At 37.6% G+C, this 12500-nt stretch overlaps 2 protein-coding genes across 2 annotated transcripts in view; one reads left to right on the forward strand and one right to left on the reverse strand.

The window, feature by feature from the left end:
* The window catches only part of LOC138024350 (membralin-like), a 35341-nt gene extending 23038 nt beyond the window's left edge, over nucleotides 1–12303 (reverse strand). The window contains exons 1-4 of the mRNA XM_068871515.1: nucleotides 12148–12303; nucleotides 8172–8550; nucleotides 6179–6289; nucleotides 31–153 (exon numbers count right to left, since the gene is read on the reverse strand). Coding sequence (XP_068727616.1) covers nucleotides 31–153; nucleotides 6179–6289; nucleotides 8172–8550; nucleotides 12148–12288 — 754 coding nt within the window. The 5' untranslated portion in view covers nucleotides 12289–12303. The remainder of the gene's footprint in view (nucleotides 1–30; nucleotides 154–6178; nucleotides 6290–8171; nucleotides 8551–12147) is intronic.
* The window catches only part of LOC138024353 (mRNA export factor GLE1-like), a 199957-nt gene that overhangs the window by 74504 nt on the left and 112953 nt on the right, over nucleotides 1–12500 (forward strand). The gene's annotated exons all lie outside the window — the stretch shown is intronic.

Consider the following 12500-nt stretch of genomic DNA (forward strand, 5'->3'; position numbering starts at 1 on the left):
GCATGGGCTTACCACAACCACTGCAGTTACCTTTATTATCTTCATACTCTGCAAGCCTCTTAACACTGGACATCAGGACATCATCATATCCAAGGAACTCATCCAATAAGAAGCGACTCAAACTGTCACCAAAACACTTTTCAATTACTGGGTCTAACAAAAAAATATCTGTGGTCAATTACCACATACATGACAGGACAGAGCAATAATGAGAAGCGGGTGCCACAACACCCACTTGAAAAGTACATAATTATAAGGAACAGCTGCCACATATCATGCACAATGTCTGAGCTTGCTTTAGCTTCGACTTTTTTTACTGGGTTGCCATGCATGGAAATCTGGTCAGAATATGAGTAGAATTTCTCTGTTTTTTAATTTTTTTTTTCCATGCCTGCAAATGGAAAAGTCACTTCCCTGCTAAGTATTATGGTCTTTCTGGCCTAGTCTTCTGCGTGTGTCTTTGTTAGGTTTCAGAGGATGGTAGAAATGTGATGGACACAGTACAAGCAATGACGGTGAAGCCGATGTAATGCAAAGAATTTTCATTGGATCTTTAAACAAAATAATTATACCCTTATGGAGCTCAAGAATGGAATGTCAATTTGATAAGCAACACAAGCAGTGAAAATGAATATCTGGAATTTTAAATGTGATGAATAATGGATTTCCACAACAATTGCATCTTTTGCCGTCCGATATCAAATTGAGCTGTATTTCTAACATTTTACTAAGACTGTGGTGACAAATTCTCTGCTAACTTGTTCTGGTTGGATATACATGGGTTTTCTTGAGTGGATAGTCAGATCTCTGTTGTCTGGCTATTTATAATTTTATCTAATTTTATTTATTAATTTTGTACTCAACTCTGCACAGTCTTCAGGTTTAAAAAAAACAATTCTTGTTAGTCAAGAGGTATTTGAAAGAAAGCTGCTTCATTATTCAAGGAAAAAGTTCTTCAGAAAAGGGTTTGATCCTGAACTTTGGTGAGAAATTTATTTAGCTGCATAATAATTTATTGTTTTTCTACACAGAGTATGTTGCTTGCTTGCACGCACAGAATTAAGTAGGAAGGTGTTTTTTTGCATCTACCGTAATAGCAAATAAATTATGTTGTTTGTTGGCTGGAAAAGGTTTTTGTGAGATTTTTCTGCCTTTGCAGATTCATGGTGTTGTGTAAATATTAACTCATTTGCTTGCATGGGTTGAAGTTTGTGACCTCTCGCGGGAAAACGTACACTAACGCTTTTCCGGTTTTTTCGATAAAACAGGACAAAAAAAATTTAAAATTGCAGTGTTTCACGGGACAGAATCTCTTAAGTCTGGTCTAGGTCTCCCTGGCCGGTCAGCAAATAAAGCTAAGTATATATTAATAAAGTCACATGAAACGTTTCATCGGCTTTGTTCTCCATAAAAATCCATCTTGAGGCCACTTAAGGTAATTTTCGTGTATATTAGTTCCATGACGTGCCATTTAGTAACTACATACGACTACATAATAGACCTCATCCCTGAGGCAAGAGGTTATGGCATTGTTCAATCAAAAATAGGTTACATAGGATCCTCCATGTAGTGTTATTTGTAAGGGAAAAAGCCGCGCCGCCCCGCATCATGACTCCAGGTGTCCTGTTTTGACAACCTTGTGAATGTGTTACTGCACTATGAAAGGTATTCTGGGTGATTGTGGGTCATTATAATTATTTGCTATTGTTTTTCAATTATTTTTAAAACAATTCAAAATTTAATTGTTTGATATTTTCAATATTTTGAATTATTAAGTAAACGTAAATAACAGAATGGGGTCGAGTCCACAATCCCTCCTCGTTTTCCAGATGGCCAGTGCAGAGGCCCTAAAAACGAGGTTAAGGCCATGAAATACTTGTATTGGTCTTCTTTAATAGGTGGTTTCGTTTGTTGTGGATCATTGTGGATCATTGTGGATTATTGTGGGTCGTTGTGGATCGTTGTGGATCATTACGGGTTTTAGTAACTATGTGGCAAAGTGTTGGATACCCATTGGGCCCCCATTGGAAGTGTTGGAAAAAGTGTTGGAAGTGTTGGAAAACCCATTGGAGGTGTTGAGAAAAGCTGTTGAAAAATTATGTGCCAAGCCATGAAAAAATATATTTTTCGGAAAAACCTGTTGGGAAAGCAAACGCAAGCCGTTCTAGGTGTTGAGAGTAAACAATCATTCATATGTTCATCATACGCTGTAGGAAAACATTAAACAAGTTAAACTGTTTGTCTTTACAATTGTAGGTACAATTTAATACTTTCAAAGTCAGCGGTGCCATTGATCTGTTTGCAGCGATGAAACACCACGTTTATTTCCTACTTCACAGAGACGAATTAGCGGATTTCTTTGCTCCCTCCATAATAAAACATAAAAAGAATTATTATCTTAACTGAAACGACGTCATCAATATCTTCTGTTCGCTCTAAGGCAAATTCACCGAACCGAACCGCGAATGCTATAATTTATTATTATTATTATTATTATTATTATTATTATTATTAATATTCAGAAATTTGCATGCGCTTCAAGTCTGCAAAACAAAAACTCAAAAGGTAGACATACATGTTTTGTATTTTATTTGTTTTGAAAGTTTAAATAGTTAGCAAAATAGAAGTACTGGTCACGCGTGACATAAAGTGAGCATTGATAGCTTTCAATTATTGTTGTGATGGCCGATTAATTCCTGTAAGCTAAACCTTTTTAATATGGGTGCTTAGACCTAAATACTGTTGAACAATGGTGTTTAAAATGGGTGTTGAGGCTTAAGTACATGTAAGCACTATTTGAGATGCTGCTTACACATAGATCAACAGTACTCATTTGAAATAGTATTTTTAGGGTAGTCCATGGACTGGGGGTCAGCGAAATGTACCAACCCTCTACAAAACAAAGACCCAAACCGTGCTCAAACGCATTGTTCGGCGCTAAAACAGTAAAATCGATAGGGTCTTTGTTTTGCCCCCCTTAAACTACAAAATGAAGTTCCTCAAGCTCGCTAAAAGCATTTCACGCTTAAACAATAAAATCGCCAAAAGAAATATGTTCAAATTAAAGTAAAATTTTTGCCAACTCAGTTTTGTTCCTTATTAATCGGAGGATGTGGCCAAATTTCACGGAAATCAGTCAATTGCACATACCCTATTTCATTTTTTTGAGGGGAGGGATTTCCCAGAAAGATGCACTCAAAATGTCACACATCTTCGAAGAGAGGTGCCAACACAAAAAGGTGATAGCCAATGAAATAAGGAATATCTGGCGTTCCTGCTAATAAAGGAAACATGAGCTTCGCCGAAAATTAGAGTGTGAATGATCTGTACCGAAGTACCGAAACAATGGATCAGACCTGCAATTACAAGAGGATACCTTTTCATAATTTGAACCTGCCAAGTTTGCTCTTTTTGGGTCCTGTTTTTTTTCTCTTTTCTTTTTTACACACAGATGTTTCTTTCCTTTTTTACACACAGACGTTTCTCTTTTCTGGCACAGGCGTGAAAAGCATGGTAATACATGAACTCGAGTGAAAAGTTTTCCAGGCGAACGACCCACCCTCCCTCCCGACCGAAAATTGCGTGGCTCAGCCCGCTGATCAATATTTTCCCCCACACAGTATTACGACTGAGCATGAATATGAATATTTTTTAATACAATACCGTTTGTAATGAGAACTGTTAGATGACAGTCTCCATGTGCAACACTACAAATGTACATGTATAAGGAGACGATGACACTTGTTCAAGATGAATAGAACAATGTCCGAACAATGTCTGAAATAAAAAATTTGTCTTTTCTTTGTTATTGTGAACCTTCGTGTAATATGGAAAAGCCCTTTTAATTAACTAAAGGCATTTGTTTCTTTTTGCGTGACATAAACAGTAGTTTGAGGCTGGCATAAAGCCTCTTGAATTCGTTTGTTTTAGAATCGAGTCTGAGGGGGGGCATTTCTACAAAACGAAGACCCTATCAATTTTACTGTTTTAGCACCGAACAATGCGTTTGAGCAAGGTTTGGGTCTTCATTTTTGGGTCTTCGGTCTTCATTTTGTAGACGCCCCCGATTTGAACCTTGTCAAGATCACAGGGTAAACGTTTTTTGTTTGATATTAATTTTTGCCGTAAAAAATCTTGACTGATGCATTCTCCTCAGGAGTTGAAAGCGTCGGGAAATCCGTTGGTTCAACAGGCTTTGTATTCCGCGTTGAAAGCACTAAAAAGCCGTGGGAAAGCATTAGGAAAAATTGACAACTGTTTTGCATTAAGTCCTTATTTGACATAGGCAACATGAACGAAATGTTGGTATGACCATTTGTCAGATCATTTTACAATTCCCCAAGAATATTGAGGCTTGAATATTTAAAAGTACTTCCACTTTCTGCATCCTAACACATCCCCGACTCCCCTGTCCCCACGTTCCTGTCCCACTTTTCGACACAACCTGGAAAAACAGTTGGTGACCCATTGGTAACCTGTTGGAAAAGTGTTGTTTCCATAACGCCGACAGGAATTCCTGCTGTTTAGTCATTTTGGTGTAATTTGGGAAGCCAAAAGTATTTCTTAAAGCTTATCTGCTGTGAATTAATTACGTTCTTGACCTTGAAATTTAATTTATACAACAATTATTTACAAACAATTGTGACCTTCCATATGACTTTGATGCTAAAGGTGATAGCACGGTCACACTTCATTAGCAAATTCTTTTGTTTCATAGAACACGCTGGAAACAACAAAGCAGTCGAACAAAGAAGCGTGTTAACCTTTGAAAACAAAACAAGTGTGCGAAATGACACAACACACTAGCAAGAGAGCACACGAAATGTGCTCATTTACCTCGCTTGTCGAAGAGCCTCGGGAGAGGACATACTGGGAAATATGCCACTTAAGGTATTCTCAGACTTCAGACAAAAAAGGACGTATGATACTCCTATATATGTTATTAAACTATCGATCACCATTTTGGAATGCAATTCTCGAACACGATGGAATCAAATTGGAAAATTTCTCACACCTTTCAAAGTAAACAGACATCTAAATCTTCAACTGACGCTGTCTTTTGTATTTCGAAGTCTTCACAAAGGTCAACTACCTCTGTCTACCTCAATGTCGGATGGGTCTCTACGTTCGTCCTCAATTCCACAAAAAGCACTTCACTCTGTGTTGAATGTCGAGAATGTTTATCGAGCGATTAACGTTACCTAAAGTAAACCAGTAAGAAAAACGAAGTACAGAGGTCTTGTAGAAATAAACATGATCTATTCAACCTGGAACCGGGATCTCTCTTTCCTCTTGGAACCACCTTTGCACAAAGACTGGGACATCATCTTCTCAGCCATCAACTGAACAGTGATCGCGAACTGAGAGCCGTTCAATTCAGAACCAACTTTAATTTAATCGGATAAATCGCAAAAAGGTATTTCAAACGTGGAAAAAAAACCTTATCGAATGACAATATATCCACCTGATTGGAAACTTAACTATACGTGTAGGCAGCTGACTTTTGAGCCTCTAGCGTGACTTATCGAAAGTGTGACAACATTCTGCATTCGCGGCGACTGTCACACAAACGGTTTGCGTGGAAGGTGTTCTCGTCGCTCCCTTGATAAACATTTCTTTGAATGGGATTTTTGGTAACAAAAGGTTTTCAACTGATATTTATTCTGATTGCTATTACAGCTGTATGCAAAATTTGACAGACTTTGTGCAAACATACTAAAAAATCATCATATCATTGTGACATTTGCTCACACGTGATACGTAACTCCCGCTGTCGATTCCGCTTTCATGTAAAATGCCTACTTAAAGTAAATAATTATTAGTCCTGTTAATTATGGCTACTTCCATATTTAAGAGGCCTGGCCCCAGTTGTTTGAAGGGTGGATAGTGCTATCCGTAGATAATTCATGACAATTGATTTTGCTAGTGTTTAGCCACTAGATAGTGATTTACATGTATCTGGTGGAAAGCATTATCCACCTTTTGAACAACCGAGGCCAGGATAGACTTTGGATAGCAGGAAGAGGGCTGTGGTGTGGAAGTTATAGTTGCCTTTTCCCTCCTGTCCAACACACACACACATGCACCTTTAATAACCCTAAACCTAATTCTTAATAATCCTGCAACAGTAATCACAATAATTTATACATGTATTAATTAATGCATAATGAAAACTTACCCAGTTCAACAAGCAATACTGGGATACCAAGTTTCTTCCTAGACTCTGATGAAAGTCTGAGAAATCCGTACTCCAAGGCATACTCAACAGCGTACTCCTCTGTTTTATCTTCTGAAAAGGCAAATTATTATTTTTTGTTTTTTTGGTTTCTGTTGATGTTGTTGCCAAGGATCAGAAAAGATCTCCCCACTCATTGTCAATGTTGCAGTTAATTTTTGTTTTCAGTTAGTTTTTATTTTCAACTAGTTAGTTTTCTTCTAATTAGGTGATTTTATTTTTAACTAGGTAATATTTTTGGAAGTAAGCTTAAGTTTCTTTTTTTTAACTAGGTAAATTTCTCAAAAGCTGGTTAAACTTTTTCTCTCTGGCACTATTAAAGGCAAACAAATTTTAGTGATTTCAGTCAAATGCTCAGCTTAGTGATTTGGGTTACTGAGCACTTATTTTGAATGATCATCTTTCAGGTAAGGTTAGGGACACTGCCCACATTTTAGGAATGAGGGTTAATTCCATTCAGTCGATCTCTATAAAGGATAGAAATGTTGGAGCTGCCATTGGTTGGTGGGCACTTTCTAAGCATGGAATCAGCACATTTTATTAAACCCATTTGTTACCAACTTGCTGGCTGATTTCTGTGTAATTCTTGAAGCCCCCTTTTCACACACTCTGTGTTCTTGGGACAAGATTTGAAACATTTCCCGTTTTGAGAGCTACTTTCTTGATGTTTGCCGTTGCTGTAAGCCCATTTCTTTTGAGTTATCATCTGATGCTCCCAGTTTGTTAATTGTTTCGGCTCAGACCGATCTTTGTTTCTTGAAAGGCCACGTTTCTTCCCTGTTTTTCTTTCAAGAAATGTTTGGCCTTGCTGTAAAAATCATCTTTTAAATAACAATTTATTTATGAGGGAGGGGTAGCACAAGTAGAACAGAGAAAAGGAGGGTCTTGTTCTTTTTTTAGACCCCCTGAAAAACCAAGCCCCTGTTTTTTAACTACACACGCCAGAAAAAGAAAATCCTTTTTTTGACAGTTGATTTAAAAAAAACACATAGTTAAAAAAAAGTTACCTAGTTAAAAAAAATTACCTAGAAATGAAACAAAAAATTTACTGCACACATCAACAATCTTAAAAGCAGGTGATGTTTTAAATAGACCTTTTACCAATGTCACACTTTCCCAATTTTCAACCAAAAAATAGGCCTCACTGCTGTTTATCTTGACCAATTTAATAGTAAATAATTAGATGAAGGTTCATAATCTAGTTGGATACTCACGAAAATTTGGAACCCCAAACGTGTCACTTTTTCAAAGAAATGTATGGCAGGGGGCAAGAATTGCGCACATTTCTTTCTAAAAATTGCTAAGTAAAATGTGGTCACATATTTTCATGAGCTTCTAACAGATTCTAACACTCAGGTTCTGTAATTTTAAATTTTACTATCAAAACATTCTCAATCAGAAAATTTATCTGAATCAGCAAGTGCAATGCACAAAAGATTATTCTTGCAATTGGAAATAAATGTACATGTATAGTGTGGAACTTATTAATTTTGTTGTCAACTGAGAGAACTACAGCTGGTATGCAAAACATCATACAGCAGAAAGAAAGGGAAATGGATCAATGCCAATCGACTGGTCCACATTTTCCTTTCAACCTTGCATATTTTCTGCACCAAATGGAGGCTATTGTTTATATAATAATTTTTTATTCTACAGGCAAAAAAAGCCTTGTGCTAAGTACATTTTCATGCATATTTTGGGCATTTTGTTTTTATTACCGGTATTCCTTGCATAAAACAACACCTGAATACACACATTTATTAAAACAAAAACAATTTGTTTGCCAAGGACATGTTACCCTCACCCATGAAGTTACAAAAATTAATTTAGGTACTTTAGGGTAGATGGTTTATTCACCCCTGGCAACAACCTCAGTGAAAAAACTTAAGTTCCCGTAGTTTAACTAACAGTACTTTCAACAATCCTCACAACTTACCTTCAATCTTTATGGGTGCAAGGAGTTCAAATGCACTTGGTATAACTGATTCTGTTGCAGAAAGATGATTCTTTTTTGGTTTGTTCTCCAATGAGTGTCTGTGCTGATCTCCCAAAGAAGACGAGTTATCTTGTTCAGATTTAACATCCACTACTAAATGACTTACATTGACATGAAAATGTTCAGAAAGACTGCTATTGGTAATATTAGTTCTTATGGTATCATTTTCTGGTAATCTACTCATTGCAGATCCTCTTGAAATAACAACTCTCAGTACTCCATCTCTTGGCCACTTGTCCTTGATATGGTCTAAACAGTCTATAGGAGTCCTTGAAAACGCATTGTGTATGTAAGCCAAGATCACAAAGCAAGTGATTGCCTGTCAAGAAAAACAAAAAACACTTTTACAGGCTTGAAACTTGCAAGTCATTACAAGATGGATATTAATTTTCTGTATTTATTTAATACTCTTACCAGTATTTTAAAAGTGTGCAAAATGCAAAATTTTGTGATGGTACATGTACATGTTTGATATGATAATATTATTGTTCCTAGAGAAACAAGTAATAGCCATTTTTTTTCCATCTGATGATGACAATGATACTTTTCACTGGTTTTGTATTACTTTGGGTGTGTGGTGGCCCTCTATTGCCTATCTTCTACAACAATTACAGAATGTGACAAAATTGTGCTCTGTTTTCACCCGCCTTGACAATCTGGTTGGCCTAATTAATTATACCATTAACAACTTTATTTTGCATAATGCCTCAGAAAGCAGGGCAGTAAGTAACCTGCGATCAGGCGCACTTTTTTTTAGAGAGGGCCCGAAAAGGTACGCCTGATACAATTTCTCATCAAGTCGTCTGCCACCCACCTGTCAAGAGTGATGTTCTCTTGTGTCATGCTATAAATGTGAGCCAATCAAATTTCACCAGAAATTACCAGCAATTCAAGAGAAGTTCTCTATCTGGAATGTCTGCGAAGTCAGATTTTATCCATACATGTAAAATCAAAGCTACCAGTATTGTTGCATTTGGTGCTTTTTTTCTGTTTAAACCATCACGGAACAAAGGATTTCAAGATAAAGTCACAGAAAAGTTGAATCCCCATGTTATCAGGTGCAATCAACAGCACAACAAAATTTATTTAAACTCGAATATTCATTAAAGTCAAAGATGCCAATTAAAAATATGCTAATGTCTCCGAGGAAAATGAAAGTAGCAGCAGCTACTCAACTATTAATGTCAGTAAACCATTTTGCAGCACTTCCATAAACAATGTCAAATTTCTCTGTCAAGCTCAGCTGATTCCCAGATTTTTGCAGCGCAAAGTTCTATTTGGCTCTTTTTGGATTCACGACTTGTTGTTTCCGAATATGTACCAAATGACTTCCCACAACTACAAACAATCTCAAGTCAGTGGAAGTGGAACAATGCAATTATTTCTAGAATGTTCCCGACTGTGAATAACACCATGGCAAATCCCGTAGTACATGTAAGTACAACTATAATGTCTTCTTTCAGACAAACCATTCTTTGGATGCATTCTCTCTGCTCTTCCTTTAAAGATTTGTGAAAAAAATCATTGTTCCTTTCTTTCACTATACAGGCATTCTTTCAAAGACAACTATCAGAACCTACCAAGGATAAGAGTAGTTACCTATTATAAACCCCCTCAATTGACGGGGACTCTGCTAAATGCATAAAATGCTAGGATACAAGCTGATTGGCAATGGACAAAAAGGACAACAGAAAAAGGCCTAGGCTGGACTCAAACCTACAACCTACATGTGTACATGTAGCCTGTTCAAATCCTGCAAAGTACTCTGATTTTCCAGTTGCCCTTTTGGCCGTTGCCAAGTAGCTTGTATCCTATCCTTCCCACGGGCACATTACACCTTTCCATGTATTCAAGACATGTACTTGTACAAAGCACAGTCCTCCCAGCCAAGAGCATCATGGATCACCACATACATTTCTTTTGACCATACATCAGGGCTTTCAAATTTAGCCGACGCCCGGCACAAGTCACCGGCTACTTCAAGCATTTGCGTCTGGTACTTTTCGTATTCCAAATTCTATATTCCGTATTCTACACAATTCTGTTTCACCAAATCATAATCTGCTTTTTTCGAGGAAATAAATGAATGCGGACTGATGAACAGTGCGGCTATTACATATACGTTTTGATCTTCGAAGCGAGAGCTTTTTTTAGCAGGAAAGTCTGCTCGTGTTCACGGACTCTCATTTGAACGTGCATGTATCGGCGCAGCAGCAGATTTGTTCTCACATGAAAGTTGCAACATGAAGCGGAGGCAGCAAACGATGTTGTCTTTTCTGTCAAGTGCGGAGAAGTCTCGAAGAGAAATAGGTAACAATAATTTTAGGAATAAGAGTTAACAAATATTACGTGTTGTTGCAGTTCACTGTTCTGAAAGTGACGATAAAACAATATGCCAAGGCTGAAATGACCACAGTATCTGCAGCTGTAGCGGCATCCGCGTATTGAATGAGAAGGCAGTCTCTCATGAAATGTTACTCATTATGGTCTTGACTGCACCAAATGTATTTTCAAGAAAAGACTGAAAGAAGTCATAACGAAAAAAGCCTTCAACAGCGCAAGTGTTTTGAAATTCAGACAAACGAAACTGCAAATTGCAGCGAATCGAGGTAGAAAGGAAACAAGACCGCTGACGTTGTTATGATAATACTTCATGTATGTAAAAGGAAATATATCAACGGAAGCCGCTTTATGGCAATATTTCGTTATTCCGTTGATTCATCTGCAGGCTGCTGTCATCACAATGAGATAGTGCTCCGGCTACTTTACAATTTCCTCCTGCTACTTTTTTTCAATTTGAAAACCCTGATACATCAGGTAAAAGATCAGAGTACTTATGATTCACTGACACAACACACATTAATTTCTATTGTTCTTGTACAAAGCTTAGTACTCCCAGACAGGAGCATCATGGCTCACCACACAGACCTACATGTTTCTATTGACCTGGTAAGAGTGATTTTTTCCCCTAAAGTTGTTTTACAATGGATGACTGTTTTTTCTCAAATTTGTTTTCGGAAAAGAAAGAAGGGGAAATTATTGCGATGAAAGCTGGAACGTTGCTAGTGCAAGAACAAGTGTACAATGTACATGTCTCTCTGAGTCAGTGTAAGCCTGTTTAGCAATAATTTATATTAACAAACAAGATGCCTGGAGGCGTTTACACATGATGAGTCAGAAAACAAGATGCTAGATTTTATGGTGCGACTGACTTCTGAACACCCTAATCAATTTCACACTGTGAATATTGTTATTTTTTCACTCCCCATTTCACGGCATGAATTTCGACACTTAATTTCACAGAGTCAAAGTTTACGCACCGAGGTCATGAAGAAACCCGCAAACCCCCTTTTTGGGTGAAGGGTCACAGGGTTTTTAAAGCCTGGGCAACGCCCAGACTGATTTCCTTTTTCCTTCTGACGAGCATCCTCACCCCTTCATGTAAAGTATTAAACAGAAGTAAAATACAAATGGCTGAGTCAGAAAGTACCATAATAGTCTGTTTTTCCCTCCATAACAAAACAGAAACAATGCTTATTCAATTTTTTTTTTTTTTTGGGGGGGGGGGGAGGGGGGCAAAAGAAGAGTATTATGGTATTTTCCGCTTCGGCCAATAAGTCTTGTTGTTGCTGTGTTTATGTGATGAAAACAAGACAAAGCACTTAACCAGAGATGAACACAACAAAAAAAGCGAAGGTCTTATTAAGATCCTGGCCCATTGGAGCTAAATTCATGCAGGCTGAAGATCGCTCCATCAGATTTCAAAATACGTAAGCTTATTTACACGGGTTAATTTATGAAATAACTTAAGTTTCTCCAAGGGCATGATTGCGGGGTTTTTTACACTTCTCATTTTCAAAAAATGGTTAAAACGTTTGCTTTGATCATCGATAACTCAAAATAAAATGATGTTTACCTTCACCAGGACTCCCATCTCCAAAACAAGACGAACAGGAGGTGGAAACGTTCGAGCGTACATCAGCGCCATCTTGAAAAATAAAGCGCGGAAAAGCCGGTCCCTGGCGTTTATAAGTGGATTTGTGGCCTCCACTGGCATGATGAACTTAAAAGAAGCTTCAGAAAATACTTTCGATTCTCATCAAGAGTAAAAGAGAAGCCCAAGAGTTTCCATTGCCAAGAAACATCGCCATGTTTTCCAACTTTTAATACAATACGTGCGGAATATTTATGCATGGAGCATATTCCTACTCAGGTTCCTGTAACACGCGGACCTGCACGCGGTCCAAACAAACCCAAACTCGCTCCAGG

This window comes from Montipora capricornis, chromosome 11, assembly GCF_036669925.1.
Source record: "Montipora capricornis isolate CH-2021 chromosome 11, ASM3666992v2, whole genome shotgun sequence".
NCBI lineage: Eukaryota > Metazoa > Cnidaria > Anthozoa > Scleractinia > Acroporidae > Montipora > Montipora capricornis.